General features: G+C 36.7%; 1 protein-coding gene across 2 annotated transcripts in view; it reads left to right on the forward strand.

Moving 5' to 3' along the window:
* The window catches only part of LOC138697306 (cytochrome b5-related protein-like), a 121,116-nt gene that overhangs the window by 48,916 nt on the left and 49,371 nt on the right, over positions 1 to 22,829 (forward strand). For both annotated transcript variants that reach the window (XM_069822772.1, XM_069822773.1), the window contains exons 4-5: positions 1,444 to 1,712; positions 6,631 to 6,822. In XM_069822772.1, the coding sequence (XP_069678873.1) occupies positions 1,444 to 1,712; positions 6,631 to 6,822 (461 nt within the window). The remainder of the gene's footprint in view (positions 1 to 1,443; positions 1,713 to 6,630; positions 6,823 to 22,829) is intronic.

Genomic DNA, 22,829 nt, shown 5'->3' on the forward strand with positions numbered 1-22,829 from the left:
GCTACGCCGAATTCAATCCACAACACCGGTTCGAACCTTCCTCCTTTTAATGTTTTCCCTTTATGGCCTGACTCCAAGTTAGGCATATATGTCAACTGCCATTATACTAGGAGCGCACTCAGCTGAGTGACTTATTTGGCCAGGATTCCGCAGTTAAGTGTACAGTAATCTGTACAGACATATGCACTGCAGCTATGAGAATATTATAGATTTATTAATTTGTCATACAGAATAATATCTGTAATATTGACAATTAATATTTGAGGAGAAAAAATCGCTCCGGCGCCGGGGATCGAACTCGGGTCCTTGGTTCTACGTACCAAGCGCTCTGACCACTAAGCTACGCCGAATTCAATCCACAGCACCGGTTCGAACCTTCCTCCTTTTAATGTTTTCCCTTTATGACCTGACTCCAAGTTAGTCATATATGTTGACGTATATGTCCAATGTCAACTGCCATTGTCGAGCCCCGGCGCCGGAGCGAATTTTTCTCCTCAAATATTAATTGGAAATAGGTTACGATTCACGAGACTTAACCTAAAAATGTATTTTGTTTGATCATGTGAAATGATTACTACAAACTCCGAAAACCGAATGCCACTTTGAAATTTATGCTTAAGAATACTTACTCCTAATAATTGTGCTATTCTAGTTATAATTGCTGTCTCTTCTTCATTATCGTCTTTCATCAATTCATTATACATATGACCTGTAGATTCTTGAAGGGTACTCCGAATGGCACACGCTTTCTTTCTTCGAGGAGTCACTGCCATGCTATTTCCTCTCTTTGGATTATTGTAATAAAAATCTAAACACGAAAGAAATTAATTAAAATGTGAAATGGCATTTCTATCAATCACCAAAGTTTACGTACCACTTATCCGACTATAATTTTGAATCGTAACCACAACGTAACGCATAAAATAACTATTATGTATTAATATTAATACTGACATTAATTATTAGTATGTTCAAATTTCATTAGCTTCCAGTAATCGGCTGATAAATTTAGAACAATTATAATTTTATATAACTTTCACTACTGACAACGGCTGTTACTGCAGCCAACATAACAGTTAGAAAATCACTACCAGTTGTATTTCTCAGTACCGAAATTTGAAACTAAGTAGGCAAAAAAAAAATTCAACCTCCAAACTAGAAAATCACCATAATCCACTAGAATATATAATAATGGGGAAAAAATGGTTAGGTTTCACCCTTGGGGTATTAAGTAAGCTGATCCGGACTATAATTTCGTTTCGTAGAGTGACAAGCGTGGGGTACGAAATGAGCCAAAGAGTCAAAATCTTGGTGTGATTGATGACAGTGAATATTATTATTATTATTATTATTATTATTATTATTATTATTATTATTATTATTAGATTAAAGTTTTATTTGATGTGACATTTGTTGATTGATTCTTCTTTGTGATATCCCCAGAATGGGTTCTACAAGACCATACAGAAGCGAGCTCGGGAAGCCTTGGCCGGTGTCCCTCGAGGTCCCACCTTCTCCTCAGCCCTCATCGCCGATATGCTGGCTCTGAGCATTGTGGTCTTTTCTGTCCTGGCCGCTGTAAACTGCAGCTACTCTGTGGGAGCTCTTGCTGGACTGCTAGTGGCTCTGAATGTTGTAACGGCCCACAATTTCCTGCACCAGAAGGACAACTTCCGCATGTATTATTTCAACCTCTCGTTCATGTCTTTCAGGTGTGTTCGATGCTTCAAATATTTCTTTTTAATTTTATGACAGTATTTACGTGTTGATATTCCTAAGGACGGAAATGTTTCTTGACATTTGCTATGTTTAGCTTCTCGATATTTTTACTGAAGAGTAACGGAAGTGAAGGAAGTTTAAATCAATAATTGCTTTCACAAGTAACTTTTTCCTAACAATAATTCTGTTCAATAACAGTTTTTCTAAACTTATTTCGTGCTGCTCGATAAGGAAATAGAAAACATCTAATAAATCTTCCGTTGGCAGTGGTGCTTGCACAAGGCTACGGTCGAGGGTACGAATTCCGTCTATGCAGGAGTTCTCAAACTTTTTTGTGATCGCGCTGCTTTTTACATGTTAGATTTTCCTTGCGACGTTCTTGTCAGTGCAGCCAATTTGATTCCCAAACGTCCGTAATGATTCCCATTTATCGCAGAGGTCCTGGATGGATGATATTCAAGTTGATTCCCAGTTATTGACTGGATTCATGTTAGTTTGTATCCGAGTTGATTCCGGAATTTTCCTTCCCATTTTGTAGACTTAAGACTGTCTACTTGCAAGATAACGCTACTTCACGCAGTTATTGTAAATATTAATCAGTTACTCTTCTTAATGTATTCAGCTGTTTGCTGATAACATAAAGTCCACTATAGTCCACTGTAGAAATGAGGGGTATTTTGATCGGTGTTCATTATAGGCCTAGATGCCTGTTGCTAGTAGTCAGATTTGGGGGTGTAGTCAATATATACTGCAGAGCTGATGATTTTAATTTACTACTTTTATGGTTTATGGATGGACAGTATGGAAGAATGTGTTCCAGATCTTCATCATGATTACTACACCACAGGCAAGTAGGATTTTATCAGAAAGATGAAATCGGTGTAGATATAATTGTGTGACAATGTGACCTGTTCTGGCTCTTGTTAAAATTGTTTGAACATGTCTGGGCAAGTATTTGTACATTTCCAGGTCATTTGGTTTCTTTTGAACGGACTGTAAAATTTTCCCTTTGTCAGAAGAGAGCGAATTGTTGATCCATAAGTTTATAAAATGAGACCTTACTGAAGCAAAGGCCTGGATAGAGATATCAAGTATGTTACCTGTTTTGAAATATTATCGACTTTCTCGTTTCCAGGTATGTCACAATGACTAGGTATCCATTGAAATGTTATTTCTTTTTGGAGTTTTTTTAGTTTACTTAGTTGTTTCTGAATTGCCTATCAATTTTTAACTAAAATGACATCATTCTTACGTCCTTATCAAAAAAATTGTTATAAATCATACGATTTTAGGAACTTGATTCTTTACAGTTTAATTATGAATCCTAATATACAGTATTAAAGAATTTACAAGAGTGGCGTGATTTGTAACAACTGTTGTAATAAATGCATAATAAAATGTAGTTTTGTAGTTAAAATCGAAACAAAACTGTACGAAGCAGCTATGGAATTCACAACATATTTTTAGATTTACAATACTAGCTAATTAAAGAAGTGACACTTCTGAGTAGTTCATTCTTTATCTGTAATATTCTTTTACCCTTAAAACTAAAAAATAATGGTATTTTACAAACAAATTCAAATTAGTGTAATTCTGAAAATATTGAGATTAGGACAAATGTTTATATGACTTTTTTGCCCAGAATGTCTTCGGAAATAAGCTCCGTAAGGGACGGTAAATCCTCGTGAATCACCCTGTATTTAAGGGTGTTGAAGACTGTACTGAGCGGATAGCATTGCCTTGGAATAAACTTGTATCAATTACCACATATGGGGCATCATCTATGATTGGTGCGCACATGGGTTTCATAGGACATTTGAAAAAGAAATTGATATCTGTTAATCTTAATCATATGTTCGTTAGTTTCCACTGTATTGTACATCAACAGGCGCTCTGCACACAATCCATGCAAATGAACCATGTAATGGAGATGGTGGTGAAAATTGTAAATGTTATTAGGAGAAATGGCTTGAAGCAGAGGCAGTTCAGGGAATTTCTTGACCCTATTTATTGTGGATACTATGTTATCCCCTCTTATTCCGAAGTAAGGTGGTTAAACCGGGGCAAAACACTCCAACATTTTTTGAACTTCGAGAATATATTACTGAATTTGTATTGAGTAAAGGCAAGGAATTCCCTTAACTGTATAACATAAAGTGGCTCAATGATCTAACATTCTTAGTATATGTTATTCAGCATCTGAATAATTTTAATTTAAGGCTTCAGGAACGCAGCTTTTTGATCACTAAAAGTGTGATGCTATCAATGTGTTCAAAGGAAAACTTTCATTGTTGCAGTCCCAAATTGCAAGAGGTGACTTGTGTCATTTTCCGTCATTGAAGTCACTTAACACAGAAATAATTGGCAAAATGTATAGTGATATTTTGGAGGAGGTGATAAGAGAATTTGACAGTAGCTACATATATTTTAATAAGTTACAAACTCAATTTGCCTTGTTCGCTACATCTTTTTCTATGAATCCCGAAGATGTGTCACCTAATTTACAATTTGAACTTCTAGATCTGTTGAATGATACAAGATTAAAATATGACTACCAGGAACTGGATATCACTGCTTTCTACAGATGACTTGACCCAGTTGATTTCCCGAAATTCGTAAATTTGCATCCTTTGTACTATCCATGTTTGGTAGTACATATGCCTAGGAACAGTTCTTCTCTACAATGAAGTGAATGAAGGCAAGACTGAGGGCAAACATAAAGGATACAATGGTTATTAGAAGAGAAAAATTCGTTCTAACGGCGGGGCTCGAATCCGAGTCCTTGGTTCTACGTACCAAGCGCTCTAACCACTGAGCTGTGCGAAGTTCAATCCACAGTACCGGATTGAATTTATCTGTTATGGTAACAATGTATCTGTAGGACTAGGCCTAAACAATGTTACCGTAACAGATAAATTCTGTAGGACTAAAAATTAATCTTTATGTAGATTCTTCGCCCAACAGTGCATTATACTGTGGAATCTCGGCCACCAAGTCACTCAATTAAGTGCACTCTTTGCATAATGGCAGTTGACTTAATTATGTTAACATATAATATGTCGAACATGGAGTAAGACCTCAAAGGGAAAAACACTAGGGAGGGGGGTTCGATCCGGTGCTGTGGATTGAACTTCGGCGTAGCTCAGTGGTTAGAGCGCTTGGTGCGGGTTCGATCACCGGCGCCGGAACGAATTTTCTCCTCTAATAACCATTGTTACCACAACAGATAAATTCTGTAAGACTAAAAATGAATCTTTACGTAGATAAAGGATACAAGATTAAAGGCTGTTTTGCGGCTTGCAGCACTAAAATCTCTTAATCCAGAAATTGCAAAAATACTTGAAACAAAGAAAGCCCCTTGCAGAGAATAAGTTCTCAAGATAAGCTACATCGATCTTGTTATACCGTTCGAAGAGACAAAAAAAAATCGTTTCATTAATAGAGTACTTATGTTTGAAGTGTCCATGAAAGTAGAAGTTTGTATGACTATTAAAATCAAGACGAAGAAAAAAATTGCCACGAATTATTTTAGTTAAACAAGTGTGTTATATAATATAATCATATTATTTTAGTAAATTTTGATTTAAGCAGTGTGTAAACCATAATAAATATCAAATTGCTGTGATCCAAGAAGAATTATTGGTATTATTTTATTTTGTTGGTAAAAAACAATAGATTTTTGTACTTAATATCGTTTGCCAGAGAGATTAAGTTAATTTCCCATAATTAATAATATTGTGTTATAACTACATGGTATAAGTACTGTATATTTTTCGAAATACAATATATATTTCGAAGAATAAATTAATTATTGTACACACACGTAATGGTTTATTTCTGCTACTACGATACTGCAAATGATCCCCTGCAAATAAATCAGATGGGGGCACAATGTGTTTACTTATTGAGATTCTTTCAATAATGAAGTTATTCCTAAACTCTGACACTTATGGCGCATCGCCAGTTGTTCAACCCTGCTCACTAAACTCATCCCTCCAACGTACTCTGCACGAGATATGTAAACAGTCCTTATGGATAGCACACTTCGTGAGGTATACTGTTTTCTCTGTAAGAGAAATCCTAATGTAAGCACAAGTACGTTGCTGTCATACCAGTGATTGGCTGCCAGTCGAAATACTCACACAGGAAAATATAGTTCCGTATTTGGAAGCCATAATCTTGTATTATTTGAAAATAAAAAATTGAATTGTAGTTGTTAAATACGGTGAAACATACAACTTCACTTATATGTGAAACGCTATGTAAAAGAAAAGCTACTTTTATATTTTGTTATTTACTATGAACGCGGATGAATACCAAGAGTAATACCGAAGTAAAACAAGCTGGCGTCTTTGAGCTCGTAATTGTTCACGTAATCACCTGATACTGTGGTATGGCTTCTGCATCTGGAAGGAATAACTTCTTTGTCCCGCAGAGATTGATCTTACACGTAAGTTTAAAATAATTTAATTACAGTAATTATAAAATAAAAGTTTCCTAAGCAAAGTAATGCATAGTAGTGAGGTTAGGTCTACTTGACGAGTAACAGGAAATGTTTAACATGAAACAGAATGTACAACAGTGGGCGGGATCACGTACTGAGAATCTATGGCGCCAAGCTGCGGCCAATGAAGCCTCATTTCAGTCACGTGCTATTGTTTACATTAGGATTTTTCTTACAGTGAAAAGATTATAGCTCGTGTGCGCGATAGTTCTTGCAGCTACACAGTGTAAGCTATATTTTTTATGGATCAGTCTAATCTATTTCCGCTTTGTGGCCGGAAAGGGGAGATTTGTCTTTCTTTCATAGAGTCTGGGTTTCATTCTTTGTATTATGCTTGTGTGTGTTCTGTGTTTATTTAAACGCTTTTAATTTTGCTGTGAAGTAATAAGCTATTATTCCAATTGCAGAGACTGGCGTGTGGGACACGCAATGAGCCATCACCTGTTCCCCAACTCTCTTCTCGACCTGGACATCTCCATGTTTGCACCGTTGTTCCAGTTCTTGCCTGACCCTTCCAAGACCTGGTGGGGTCGGTACGGCCCTTGGATCTACAGCCCTCTTGTGTACAGCTTCATGTTTCACGGTCACATGTTTCTCAGGTAAGTTTCTTTGGGAGAGAATGTCTGTACTATTCGCATTCTAGCTCTGTACTACTGGAAGAAATACACGCGATAGTTCAGCAAAAAATGGTTTAGAATGGTATAAGTTATTGTTCTATAACATTATTCAAAATAAATTAGTATGTTTATGCTCGACCATGCCGAAATGTAGTAATTATACACCTGGTAGCAGTCCTTTAATGCATGTCATTAAAGTACACCTACTCATTAAAGTACAGGTGTTCAGCCAATGACAATACCGTTATAAAACCGCAAGTATCGATTATTCTCGGATATGCAATCGAAAGAGAATTAGCGAAAAGTCACGGAGGCTGGAAATCCAATACTGTCGCAGAAGGTTATGTCCTGTTATTATAATAATTAGCGTTAAGTGTAAATAATATTCAAATGAATTCAATTTGTCATCTCGTTTTGCAATGTCGAATTCAATAATCAAGGTTATATCAAGTTTAACGGGATTACATCAAGGTCAATGACATTATTGTTCCTCGGAAAAAATCAATACTTTAGCGTCTGCGCACATCTCACAATTCACGACCTAGAACAAGGTCACTTCCGATCTTGTCAGATACAAATAAAATGTATACATCTGAATAATTTCAAGTTAGAAATATGGCCGAGCATAAAAAGTCGTATGAAACTCGCCTATAATGGTAATTAAGAAGCTTGTATGAAAATTATGAAACGAGCTTGCGCTCGTTTCATAAACATCCATACTCGCTTCTTAATTACTATCATTATAGGCTCGTTGCATAATGTACTATTTCCTTGCTATGCTATGTTAAAAACTAAACATTTTACAAATTGAAATATATTTGCAGGATATTCGTAAAACAGTGGGGTTTATTTCATTTAGTTAACATGTTAATTAATGTGTCGGCGTTTTTGTTCTTCAACAAACCACATTGATTGTTTAGAGCACAGATATTATAATATAATATACTGTATTATGTCAATTTCCTGTCAAAATTGAGATATGGTGATATACTGATATTATGAGGCTAAATCATCATTCTGCAAAAGTATTGTTTTGTATTGTATGGAACATTATTAATAAAAAAAATATATTTTGCTGCATTATTTCTAAAGGAACATCATTTTATTTTTACTGATATTTCTAATATTAACCTGGCTATACCTGTAGATTAACGGTTGAAAACCGGAAATATCTTTTGCTACCCCCTTCCACGACTGGAGTTCGATGATACTGGCGTAAAATACAAACAAATCACTTTACTAGGTATAGGAGGGAAGAAAAGTAGTAAAGTAGGAAATATCGCGATTTTGATTTTGATAATTTTCATTAGGCTTTTGTTTAATCAAAATACAGTACTGTATTTACAATAAGTGTTTTTACTCACGAACTGACCTATCAATTCGGACGTATTCATTATGCAGTGTATATTATACTGTTTACAGCACATTAGTGTACAATATAGAGAATGAAGTTAAATTGAAAAATAATCATACTATGGATGTTTAAACACATTTTTGAAAATGGTGGCCGTTCATTTCGATACAGGCTTCAGTTCTTTTGTGCATATTATCGCACTATAGACTATTGTACCTAATTCCCATGACTAGTTTCGTACTTCGTACTAGTAACTCATGTTGAAATAATTCTGTACCTACTCTATAAAAGAGTACGTACCTTACGTACTGTAAATTCAATCTTCACTTCTGCCCGATCCGAAAAGATAAAATTAGTCAGACATGCTATCTACTGTCCGTCCAAGTGGTTTTGTCGCAGGGTCGTAGGAAGGGAGGAAATCACGTGACAGTTAATTACTTAAACGAGGCCCTTTTATTTAAGTTATTTTAACCGGTTTTATAGTATTACGTAGACGTCCAATTCCTAACAGAAATTAATGTTTTCAGTAAAGAGCTAAGACAGCCTTTACAGAGGGGCGAGCAGAAGCGGGTGGAGGAAACCGAGATGCGACGTAGGCAAACGGACGACAGTACCTACCTGTGCGAAAATATGATTCAATATTGAAAGCTCTTTCGTCACTGGAAAACGCAAACATATTTCCGGAAACCCACACCTGTGGAGTAACAGTTAGCGAAACCAGGTGGCCCGGGTTCGATTCCCGGTCGGGGCAAGTTATCTGGTTGAGGTTTTTCCGAGGTTTTCCCTCAACCCAATATGAGAAAATGCTGGGTAACTTTCGATGTTGGACCCCGGACTCATTTCACCGGCATGATCACCTTCATCTCATTCAGACGCTAAATAAAGGTTGTAAAGCGTCGTAAAATAACCTACTAAAATAAACAAAATATTTCTGGAACGTACTATACTCACTAACTCAGTTCTGCTTACTATGACTGTAAGGCGACTTTGACTGCATGTACGCGGCCTTGGTTCGGTGTGGAGAATGGTTGGAAGTTTACTAGTAGAGGGGGTGGGAGTAAAGGACATTAAACAACTCAGGTATAATACAAATTGAAGCAAAAATAAAATGATGTCCCTGTATAAGATGTAACAGGGAACACTTTTTTTAAGGTTTCCCTAAAGTTAGAGAAAGTGGACATACAGTATTTGTGCTCTAAGTCATCGACATACGTACCTTCTTGCTATGAATATAATTTTTAAATAAATACTGGAACAGTACGCAGAGAGTCAAGCCTAAGGAACCGGCATTCTGCTGTCTTTCGGTACTGATATCTAGCAATCAGATTGCCAGTTCTTGCAGATAACGTTCTTGCCATCTCACGTCACTACAGCGTTGCAAGTGATCCTTCGCGTAACTAGTGAATTATTTGTATACGGAAACGAAGAGAATCTTACCAGAATTTCGGAGCAGTTGCTCAAATTGTCCTCCATTACATGTCATACACATGTTGCAGTTTTGGGACACTATACTTGAGGTTGAAAAAACTTAAAGCACTAATTGCTACACAGTACTCTCGCAGCTCGATAAGAATGCCGGCAACTTAGGTTTAAGGCCGGGCCAGGACACAAGCGTAGCTTTTCTTATCAGTTGATCTACCACGCTCTCACTTAGCTGTCTGAACTCTATTCATGGTTAGATACACAGTAGTGCAACGCATTTTCTCGTTGAAAAGTATCTACTGAAAAAGAAATTGTACTCTTCACCTGACATAATTAGAAACATTAAATCCAGACGTTTGAGATGAGCAGGCCATGTAGCACGTATGGGCGAATCCAGAAATGCATAGTGTGTTAGTTGGGAGGCCGGAGAGAAAAATACCTTTGGGGAGGTCGAGACGTAGATGGGAGGATAATATTAAAATGGATTTGAGGGAGGTGGGATCTGATGATACAGACTGGATTAATCTTGCACAGGATAGGGACCGATGGTGGGCTTATGTGAGGGCGGCAGTGAACCTCCGGGTTCCTTAAAAGCCATTTGTAAGTAAGTAAGTAAGATCTACGAGTTGTTTTAACGCACATTTCGGCAACACTTTCCGGAGACTATATCGAAATATTGTGCTGTTAAGTTAGGTAAGATAATGACAGGTGGACATCCTCCTCAGCCCCTAATAGAGCCAATTCCGTTTTGCGGACGAATAGCCTGATAAGTTCCATGGGCACAGAACCCCAAACCCTTTCTGTCATCGTCGACTGAGAGGTTGGCTGGCCTACCTACCTCAGCCTGTTACAGAGCAGATCCCATTCGCACACGAGTAGCCAGATAAGCCCCAGAGACCCAAATCCCTTCCTATATCAGCGTCGGAAAGCCTTCCTACCCACACGCCTGTTTACATCTGTGAAGTAACGGTTAGCGCGTCTGACCGCGAAACCATGTGGTCCGAGTTCGAATCCCGGTCGGGACAAGTTACCTGGTTGAGGTTTTTTCGAAGTTTTCCCTCAACCCAAAATGGGCAAATGCTGGGTAACTATAGGTGCTGGACCCCGGACTTATTTCACCAGCATTATCACTTTCATTTCATTCAAACACCAAATAACCTGAGATGTTGATACAGCGTCGTAAAATAACCCCCTCCCAAATAAAAAACCCATACGACTTCACCGTAGCCTACGTTTACTATTGGAGATAGATTAAATGAGGGGAAGGTGGAGAGCGTTGGTGGAGTGATAGGGGGGTAACGGCAGTAACCCGAGAAAAACTCTCTGCAACATATATTTTATCCACCACAAATTCCATTACGACCTAGGCAGGGACCGAAATCAGGTAGCCTTGATGGACAACAAGCGCTATTACTTGAGACACAGACGCGGCACCACCTATTCTAGTGCACCACATTGTTCCATACTTTTTATAAAATTAAATGGGGGAGAAAGGTAAGATGAAATTATGAATGCTAATGGATTACATTTGTAAAAGAAAAATGGAGTTTTCCTGGTAAAACCCTCTTCCTCCTGTGTCGTCCGTTACAAGTAATATTCCAATAAACGCCGAGTTCGTGGAATGATAATCCTGAATCCTGGAACTGAGGTATCGAAGATGGGAGAAAGGCTTTATTTAACAATGTTTTATTGGGGATAAAGTGGGACATTGCACCATTTATGCGTTCATAGTAATTCTAATAAAACCTACAAGACTTTGTACTGTGAAAACAAACATTCCAAGAGGAAGAACTGTGTTATGAACATTCGCAAGCTAATGAAAAAAGGCCTACATAACTGACTTCGTGAAGCACGCACTCTAGACAAAGAGAGGCCCAGATCGGTCTTCCTGTCTTATGAATGATTTGTAGCGAAAAAAGAATTCTCTGCCTGTACATTCTGCAACTTGTGCAGAAATATAAGTAACGTTTTGACAAAATACTCGCTCTTGCACTATTTTTCTAATTAGTACAGCTACACTAGTTTTGAAAAAGAATTTCTTATAAATACCCTCAAACCCAACTTTTTTTATCTGCAGCTTTCCGTAAATTACAAGCATAATTATGAAAATAATATTTAATTTTTCCGACACGGATGGCTTTGAGGGAACCACTTAAATCTTATACGATCACAATTTTAGTAATATTTTTGTGTGTGTATGTGTGTGTGTGTGATTACACGTCAGTCTGCACAATGTGCTTCTAAACGATTGAGAGATTTGTTTGAACTTCTTTCTAATGATGATCCACACCGTTTTAAAACAATTTTTTGGAAATAAATATTATATAGTCTACGTCTATATTATAAATGTGTTGAAGTATGCTTTCAAATTATATACTAGGTCAACTAGATGAATAGATTGTAGAGAAACCGCAACGTGGTGTCCGGCTCTCGGTGGAGCCGCTCATAGATTTCGCTCACGCAAAGAGCTTGCTGTCGGCGATAAGCGTCAGAATATTAGTAATTCGACAAACCACAAACTGTTCTACTAAAATACAATGTAGCCTACTTATTTGTACTTAAAATGTCATGTACTCACAAAAATTAAGAAAGGAGGTAGTGAAACTGTTTGTCTCCTTTCAAACATCTATCCCACCAGTTTAAGAAATGACTCATTACTCGCTGTAGTTCCCATTTTCTCGGATGTTATTTTTAAATGCAGGGTATGTAGGTTATTTTTGACGAAATTCATACAGTATTCAAGGATAGAATTATCAGTAGGTGTGTGAGATCTCTTCGATCACCCCACCTAACCTTTTGTGACGTTTATATCTGGAGAACTCTAAAATGCAAAGTATACAAAAATAATCCATATAATAATAGTAATAATATTGTTTATTGCCAGAAAAATATAATGCAAATAAATTGTAAATTAATAAAATAACATCTAAAAATTAACGATTACTCATAACGAATTGGTTACATACATTCTTAAATTATTTCAAACTGTTGGAGGTAAATAGATGTTGGTATTTCTTTATTAATTTGTTATAAATTTTAGGGCCGGTATTAGTACTATGGTTGAAAATAATGCTAGTTAAACACTTGGGTTCAAACAAACGTATTGTATCCATGCCTTTGGTTTTGTTTTTGTGAGTATATGATATGAAATATTCGTATGTGTGCCTTTTATATACAGGCTGTTAAGAAGAAAGTATACAATATTTTAGGAGGTGATAGTATGCATCAAAACAAGGAAAAATGGAGATCTGAACACTTGTTCATAGGCAGTGCTCAATGTGACGTCCATTTATGGCAATGCATTTCTCTGCCATACAATACAGCAGACTACCAGATAATCATACCGTAGTTGACATCTCTGGCATGGAATAATGATACGTCGCAAGGAATACTGAACACAAAAGTCTGGTTGCGGATATGAGTGGGGTTCAGCAGAAATGGTGTTGTGAATTTTCGTAATCAACATGTGTAGGCCGATGAAAATCCTCACGCAGTTGAAGAAACAAGGCATCAGCATCTATTCTCAATCAACGTATTCATTCATTCATTCATTTATTTTATTCCATAGATCTTACATGAGCAATGAAGCTTTAAGATGTGGAACATGTCAACATTTTACAATATTACAATTACAATTTTTACAAATTTTTATAGTTTTACAATTTAGTAATTTTCTACAATTTTTACAATTTTGTACAATTTTTTTACATTTTTTTACATTTTTTTACATTTTGGCGAGATGTAGTGAGATGAGATGAGGTCCGAGGATTCGCCAAAATATTACCCGGCATTTGCCTTTTCGGTGGGGGAAACCTCGGAAAAACCCAGGCAGGCGTTCTTGGTGATTGATTAATAGAGCCATACGTGCTATCACAGAGATTAACTGGGGATCATTATCAGGACTTTCTTATTAACGTATTAAAACAAATTCCAAAGAGTGCGTGATTCCTTATTCTTGCAGAGGAATGCATTGCCATGAATGGACGTCACATTGAGCACCTCTTACGAACAAGTGTTCAGATCTCAGAAAGTATGTGTTGCAGGACCCATGTTTATTAGACATTATTTTCTTGTTTTGATGCATACTAGCACCTCAGATTTCAAATGTATGCAAACAGTTGTTTTTCCTCCGACACATACCATAAAGTGAGATGTACTGGTTGGTAATAGATGTACATATCAGCCAGCACCTCAATCAGACGTTTCAGCATCATTATTCTTTTATAATTTGGATGAATAAATTGTTAATAGTTTTTGATGTGTTGAATTACCTATATTGCGCTGCGTATAAGCTGTCTGCGTAACAGGAGTCTATGAGCGACTCGGCCGAGTCGGGCCGTCGTGTTGCGGTTTCTTATCTATTTTTCTAGTATCTTGTTATAGGTTTCACGAAAATATGTTTCCAAAGCATGATCTTTATTTGCTCGATTATATTGTAATATTTCATTATGTGTTTATTTTATATGTATTTGTGCCAATTGATTTGAGTGAAATACAGTAATAATAATAATGATAATAATAATAATAATAATAATAATAATAATAATAATAATAATAATAATAATAATAATAATAATAATGCTTTGTTTATCCTAGCAGAGTTAAGACCGTGGCGTAGTAAGACCTTCTCTTCCAATCAATCAGAGGATGAAAAAGAAATACCTAATAATATATTGTAGAAATACATAATAACGTACTGTACATAATACAAGTAATATACTGTAAGATTTTTCCTGGAGAATTTTTCGGGTAGGGAGAAGTTTAAATTTATCATCTATTGCTCTGAACTAAGCACTTTTTGGGATGCATGTCTATGGTTTCTTATTTTGCACAATTGCTTAGTTAAAATGATGTGTAGTATGCTTATAGAGTTATGTATAACTTCGAGTAAGTTGCAATTTTTTGCGATTTCATGTGTGATAGGATTATAGAAACTGATGATATTCTAAACTTTCTTAATTTTTTGTGAACATTTCACGTTTAGGTTCATATAAAGGATATAAAATAGATAATATTATAATCGATGGGATTAGGTTATATCCAGGGGAAGGTTAGACAGACTAGTGGATGTTGAACTCCACTTCGTCGGTATGATAAGTGCTGTTCACATGTATATTTCTGTAAACTTGTTGGAATTGATTTTCTTTCTATTTGTGTAACGGCAAAATTATCATTAAAACAAATGTCCCTCTCTCTTTCCTGTTACAGTACAGAAAATTGAATTGTTTGTGTTTCAAATGTAACTTCAAAGTAAAATTTGTTTGTGAGGCATTAATGTCACAGAAACGTCATTTGAAAGTTAAAAACTTTTTCATTTCGAAACTGAAGGATTACTTTAGCGTGCATGAGGGTTGCTGGTAATGTATGGTATGAACTCTCTTCAGTCTTCGTTGCTTGTATTCATTTAAATTCAAACTTATACAACATGTTTTGAGTGTGTGGTAACGAAACAATACACCAGTTTTAAACTGAAAACCCAGTTCCATCGATAGTTTTGCGCAGTCGCTAAATGCTGACTTTCGTAAAAATAACTGTTTTGGAAGCCAGTGCACTTAAACAAAGAAAGCGTCATACACACTAATATTGTTAGTTAATAATAGTCTTCAAAGGTGAAGTGTTGGTTAGCACGAAACGTGTTCTGAGGCTGCGCTCAGGCATCGGTTCGAATCTAAGTTGGGATAATTGAAGCGTTAAGATCAATAACCATTCAAGTCCATTTACACAAGTTTCAAGAAAAATGTAAAAAACTTTTTTTATTCCTTATCTATTTATTATTTTTGCACGTAATATTTCCGGTTGTTTTAGAGATCAAGACAAAGTAGTATAGCAACTTTTAAAGTCATAACACTTGTGGAAATATCCAAAATTTAATTTCAAATTTACAAAAAGTGAATGGCCAGAAGTGGACTTGAATGGTTATTGATCTCACCATTTCAATTATTTAATACAGGTTTTCCCAACTCCAAGGCAAATGTCGGGTAATTCCATAGAGAATTCTCGAAATTATATCGCCTAATAGCATTTTGATATTATCTCCTTCACCGATGCTAGATAACCATGCTATTGTTACTGCGTCGTAAAATAACTGCTAAGAAAGAAAAACTATCCACTTTATAAATTTAATTTTTATCCGGTCGCCTGTAATTAAAATGTTTGAAATAAGTTGTATAATGTGCACAGATCTTACAACAGAACAAGTTTAAAGAGTGTATTCATACACATTACGATATTTTTTATTGCTCTTTGCAAACCTACCGGTATAACACGTGTCGTTGATGATGGTAAACGACTTTTATCGAGAAAGTCTCTTCCGTCGATATCATTTTCGGAGAGCCGATAGATATTACGGTGATAGTGTATGTATAGTTTTCGCTGATATTGTGATATGCAGGTGGGTACAAGAGGCGAGAGAGAAGTACGTAGTTATACAGGGTGTCCACATAAAATCTTTACAATTTTAGATGTAAATAACAAATTATTGAGACACGATATCAGGATGCGGTTTTCAACACGTTAATCAGAAACTGTCAAAGTATTTATGTGAATTTTGTTGGATTGTTGAATTGCGTTTTTGGGTTGCAGGTGTGAATTTGGTGAAATCTGACAATGGAAGGATATGTGGACACCTCAGGAGATGGCACAATGTGTATCCTGGTTTCTCGACATACGATCAGATACATAGGTGTAACGTCACGTCCGGACTCGATATGGAAAAGAACCGTCATTACGGCCAACAATCTGGGAATGGCACCGAAAATTTATGGCTGGGAGTGTGCTCCGGCAAAAGGGTAGTGGGGGGCGAAGTACAAGTGTGGAGGACATTGAACATGTGAGGAGCATCGTTTCAAAACGTATTAAGTCCAACAGTAGACGAAATTAAATTCGTTACTTTCTATTTATTTATCTTTCATGCTGTGAAGTCTGATGGTTCCAAGTCGTCATATTTATAACTGTGAAACAAGTACTTAAAAATGGTTTTATGTAGTGTTTTGAAAACTTGTCCAGTTTACGAGTAATCCAGTTTTTTGTCAGTCGTGTAAAAAAATTGTAAGTTGGACATAATACGAATTGAAACGATGCTCCTCATGTGAAAAGTGCATTTGTTCGAAGCCCTAATAAGTCCATTCGCAGTGCTGCAAGGGAACTGATCTTGCTGCATACAACTGTCCACAAAGTCCTTCACAAGAATCTGAGGCTGTTTGCGTACAAAATTCAGCTAGTGCAAGCTTTTCAGCCAGATGATTATCCACGCCGTACAGCAGCGATGTCAGACAGGGACTAAACGGAGCGGAGCGCTCCACTAGACTGGTTTCGTGCTCCGGTGTTTCCACAGACATAAGCAAATTCAAGTTCCGATCTAGCTCCACAACCGGTATTGGAGCTTACAACTCTGACACTACTGCCGTACAGCATTTGCTGTCGACATGCTGGCTAGAATTGACGCCGAGGAAAGATTTCTTTGGATAAATGCATCTTTCACATGTTCAATATCCTCCACATTTGTGTTTCGCCATCCACTGTCCTTTTGTCGCATCACACTCCCAATTTCCATAAATTTTCGGTGCAACTTTCGGATTGTTGGCGGTGATGGCAGCTCTCTTCCATATTGGATCCAGATGTGATGTTGTACCTGTGTATCTTATCGTGTCTCGATAAATCTGAATACACATTGTGCCATCTCTTGAGGTGTCCACATCTCCTTCACTGTCAGATTTCAGATATCATCAAAATTCACACCAGCAACCAAAAACGCTTTTCAACAATCGGTCAAGGTAGAGTATCCATCGGCCACTGAACGAATATTGCACACTTTTATCACAACCACAACACATTTCAATTTTTACTGCACTATATATATGGAATTATCAATGCATTAACACATTGATTCATTCACACAACACACGCTTAATGAGCTAAGTAATTATGAAGAATGCAGACAAAAGACGTTCGTTATCACCTTCCACTTCTCCCACTAGATTGTTTTCGACACGTACACCAAGGCGGGTAACATTTGCAAACGAAATGATACTAAACTTGAGGAATGTTACTACAGGAGTGTAGTATTATGTGACAGGTTAGGTTAGATTTGATTAGGTATGTATTATATGACAGGTTATGTTAGGTTTGATTAGGTGTGTATTATTATGTGAGAGGTTAGGTTAGGTTAACGAAATATGGCCGTATTCTTCATTCACGTACGATGATTTTCGTATATAAGTAAGGTACGCATTTAGGGCAGGTTTGGTGGGCATACAGCTCTCCCAGTGATCACATCAATTCCTAATAATCAATACTATAAATCCAAGGAATTTTCAAGGTGTTTTAGCAAGTTCCTATAGTGGTCGGAACATAAATAACCTTCACCCAACAATCCAACAAAATTCCCATAAAAACTTTGACAGTTTGTGATTAACATGCAGAAAACCGCATCCATATAATCATGTCTCATTAGTTCGTTATTTACATCTGAAGTTGTAAAGGTTTCATATGGACATTCTGTATAATATCCTGTTTCAGCCGAGTTAATTTGGAATCCTACCGTCGACAATGTCACAGTAAAACAGCTGCGTACACAGATGGTGTGTATAGCCGCTTAATTTAGAAACCAACAAAGCGGGCTTCAATTTTAAAATAATTTTGTTTCCTCGAACACGCAAACGACGTTTGAAACCTATCCTTTGTAAACGTTATATCCAAGATATGCATTGGGGCAGGTGGGTAATATTATAGAAGTGGAATAGTTGCGTTGCAGTATGAGCCGAAATGGGAATGTTATGTAAACGGAATAATGCGACAGTCATAACAAGGCATATGGTGCCCGCGAGAGCAGTACGTTACTGGTTGCGTCACCTGCAACGTATCCAGGCAACTTGGCGACAATGACGAAGATGTTTCCATGGTTTCAAACTTAGACTAAAAATTCGTATCATATGTGACGCATTTGTGTACATCATGATCAAGAAAGTAGCACACTATTTACATTTAAGGATATATATTCCATTTGTGTTAATCGACGTAGGTGTTCGGATATGGTTCGTCTACCGTATGGCGTATTATAAAATATTCTGTTGCTGAAGGCAAAGCAGTTCTGAGCGCTGATGGAGATGTTGAATTGGTGGCTTGTTCACAATGTACGTGGAAATATTCTCCCTTTGAAGTTTGTTTTAAATTTAGTACAAATCTGCAGATTAGCCAGCTAGAAACACCTTTGCAATTCATCTTTGTTATAGGGAATCATTTGTGCATACTTGTCATACGCATAATATTTCACGTCGGAGATCTCTGTGAAATGAACTCGTTAGAAATTTCCTGGTATATAAGATATGTGATATTGAATGAGAATTTTCGTGTTTATAAATATGTAAATAAAATACTGTATTATGTTAAATTATAGGGTCTTTCAGAAGTCGCGAAAGGTTTGGAAGTCTCCTTTGTTAAACATTTATCTTTAGGGTCATTCCACGGTTGCTGTGTGACATTTCGACAGCAGATTCACCTAAAAAAGACATTGTAGATTAAGTGTTTTAAGAGCTAACATTTTTATTTTCATATATTATATGAACCATCAATTACTTAATTCAGTTATGAAATTTTGAACTTGTTAAGAAGAATACACTTAACAAAAATAAAATACATCTTGATTACACAACTTTTAACACTACATCACTTAGGAATGTATATTGTATATCTTTTTCGTGTTAAATTCTATCGTACCTGGCTAACATGTTTCGGCCTTGTATGGGCCTTCTTCAGAACTGGTTTTTGCTGGTGTTGGCGCCTTTTGTTTTGTTTCCGGTGGGTGTGTATGTGTGTGTGTGTGTAGTGTACTGTGGAATCAAAGAGTGAGAGTGTGTGTGTTCTGAAATTGAATTGTGTGTTGAGAATTTCATTTGGATGTGTTTTTGTGTGTCTGTATATTTCGTATTGTTCTAGTGTGTATAGTTTCTGGTTTTTTGGTTGGATGTGTAGAATTTCCATGTCTGTTGATGTATTTGTAGCTGTGGTTAGCATTTGTGACGTGTTCTACATATGTGGATATGTTTTGTAATTTTGTTATGGCTGTGATGTGTTCTTTGTAACGAGTTGCAAATGATCTGCCTATCTGTCCTATGTAGAAGTTGTTGCAGGTGTTACATTTGAGTTTGTATACGCCTGTGTGGTTCTATTTGTTTGTTTGTGTTGTGAGACTTTTTATAGAGTATTATTTGTTCTGAATGCGACGTTGTAATAATATATAATACGAAAGACAAAACATAAGAATACAACACAAACACAAGAACAAAAAAAAAAAAAAAAATACATCACACTAACATACGAAAACAAAAAACACACACAAGATTACAACCTCATTCAAGAAATTAAATTACAACAACTGTACGTGAAATTGTATGGTAGCGTAGTAATAATTGGTCTATAAGAATTTGAAAAGGAACCCTATTTTTCTCAGCCGTTGGAAATATTTGAGTTGGAGTGAATTTTTTTTGTTATTTAAAGACGCTTTATCAACTACTAGGTTGTTCAATGTCGATGGGATTGATGATAGCGAGATGATATTTGGTGAGATGAGGCCGAGGATTCGCCAAAGATTACCTGACATTCGCCTTACGTTTGGGGAAAATCTCTGAAAAAAACCCAACCAGATAATGAGACCAAGGGGGAATTGAAATGGCTCTAGAGCGCAACTGCGGATCGGTAGGCAAGAGCCTTTGCCGACTGAGCTACACCGGTGGCTGGTTGATTTTTTAACTTCAGCATGCCAAAAGAGCAATTAAAGAATTGATTCATAATAAACATATTCAATATAATGTTTATTTAAAATCGTTAACGGTTTGTTATTCCACCTCCGTGTTATCCGAAAATAAAGCGTTTTTATGAAGTTTAAGATGTTCTCAATTTTGTCTCCCGCCGAATTCAAGATCCAGTTTCAGGAAGAAAATTGAAAGTGGTAGATATTTTGACAAAGTTAATTATTATTATCTTACATATGAAAATGAACAATCGGTTGTTTTTCACCACATTCAAGAGGAACAATGCAGCAAATGTCTAGCGTTCATTAAATTTATCTTCATTGATTTATGGGCTGGGTCATATTCTTCTTCGACGTTTATATTGTTTTATATGTACTCGTGACGGGCAAATATATATTTGTATGATGTACTGTTTCTTCATGTATGAAGTACTCCACGTAACTTTATAGAAAGGGATAACATTTAGAACACTTTTTCATAATTTAAATAATGGAATATAAATTTGTTTCTTACAGAAATATCAAATATATATGTTTATTATCATTATACAGGGTGTTAAAAAGTATCCAATATTTTAAGAGGTGCTAATATGCATCAAAACAAGAAAATAATGTCTAATAAACATGGGTCCTACAACACATACTTTCTGAGATATGAACACTTGTTTGTAGGAGGTGCTCAATGTGACGTCCATTCATGGCAATGCATTCCTCTGCCGTTCGGCGTAAGGAATCACGCACTCTTTGAAATTGACCTGGTTGTTTTTTGTAATCAAGAGTCTAGAGGATTTAGGTTTGAGGAACGAACAGTTCAAGGTGTGGGGCCTCCCCGATCAATCCAGCGGTCCTGGAATGTTAGTGTCAGTGTTCACGGACATTGTGGAGAAAATGTGCTGATGTGCCATCAGGCATGAACCACATTTGTAGTCTTTGCTGACATGGCATATACTCCAGCAAGGTAGACAATACGTTGGTAAGAAAGTCCTCATAACTAGCCCCAGTTAATCTCTGTGGTAGCACATATGGCCCTTAATCTTTCACCAAGAACGCCTGCCCATAAGTTGATTGAGAATCAATGCTGATGCCTTATTTCTTCAACTGCATGGGGATTTTCATCAGCTCACACATGCTGATTACGAAAATTCACAACACCATCTCTGCTGAACTCTGCTCATATCCGCAACGAAACTTTTATTTTCAGTATTCCTTGCAACGTATCAGTATTCCATCAACTACGGTATGATTATCTGGTAGTCTGCTGTATTGTAGGCCAGAAAAATGCAATGTCATAAATGGATGTCACATTGAGCACCTCCTATGAACAAGTGTTCAGATCTCAGAAAGTATGTGTTGTAGGATCCATGTTTATTAGACTTTTTTTCTTGTTTTGATGCATACTATCACCTCCTAAAATATTGATACTTTTTAACGCCCTGTATATCTATTTTAATAAGAATCGCGAAAGTATGCGCATCATAAATTGTCATTAGAGTTACAGACATTGATACCGTTTCCAAAAAAGTAAGCGAGAAACATAAGAGAAAACTTTAGCCAGCCACTAACGTTAGTAGAAGTTCTTATAACTCTATATTAGTAGAGTGCTTACAGGACCGCTAAGGGTTAAAGAATCAATAAATACGGTCTTGTATCCCAGCATCAGTAGCAGCTTGTAGGTCACGACGTAAGCTCTATCCTAGGATGTCCTAATGTGCAAAAATAGTAGGCTATACAGTGAAATCTCTCGTTTACGGACTTCCAAGAGACGTAACAATCTATCCACAATAAGATGGTGTCCTTTATTGAGAGGTAGGTTGCACAATCTAATTGTGACTTTATAACATGCAGAGACTATGTATACCCTCACTCGTCCGCCTCCTTGGTCTCGAGGTAGGGTGCTGGATCAAGGTGGCCCGAGTTCGATTTCCGGTCGTGAAATCAGGGGGATTTTAATTCGGACTTGAACTGCTTGTCTGTCCATTGTCCAAATGTATGTGGTGTCTCAGAGTGGCTCCCGGGTACCCTGATCCAGTAGACGGGGGAGTCCCGCAGTGTGTGCGTATGTTCAGTAGAGTTGTGGGTCTAGGTCAGCGGTGACCAAAACTCGAACGTCAGTGATTACACGCGAGAGACAGTCTAAGAAGCAAGGAGACGGGAGAGAGGTGCATGGCTTGAAAACTACAACCAGTGGTGGTTCGTGCACTAACATTGAGTTCTTCATCAATCCCGCGAATAAAAATCGCAAATTTTGCTATATCAGTAATGCCACTACTGTCATCAAGAGCCAATATATATATATATATATATATATATATATATATATATATATATATATATATAAATTTTCTTGCTTTTTCTAAATATTCCTCAATGAACACAATCAGAAATTTCCTGAATTCTCTTCTGGATATTTGGTCGCGAAATGCGCAGTTTTTCAAAATTAATTAACAACTTTCATTGAACAAATTA

This window comes from Periplaneta americana, chromosome 1 (genome assembly GCF_040183065.1).
Source record: "Periplaneta americana isolate PAMFEO1 chromosome 1, P.americana_PAMFEO1_priV1, whole genome shotgun sequence".
NCBI lineage: Eukaryota > Metazoa > Arthropoda > Insecta > Blattodea > Blattidae > Periplaneta > Periplaneta americana.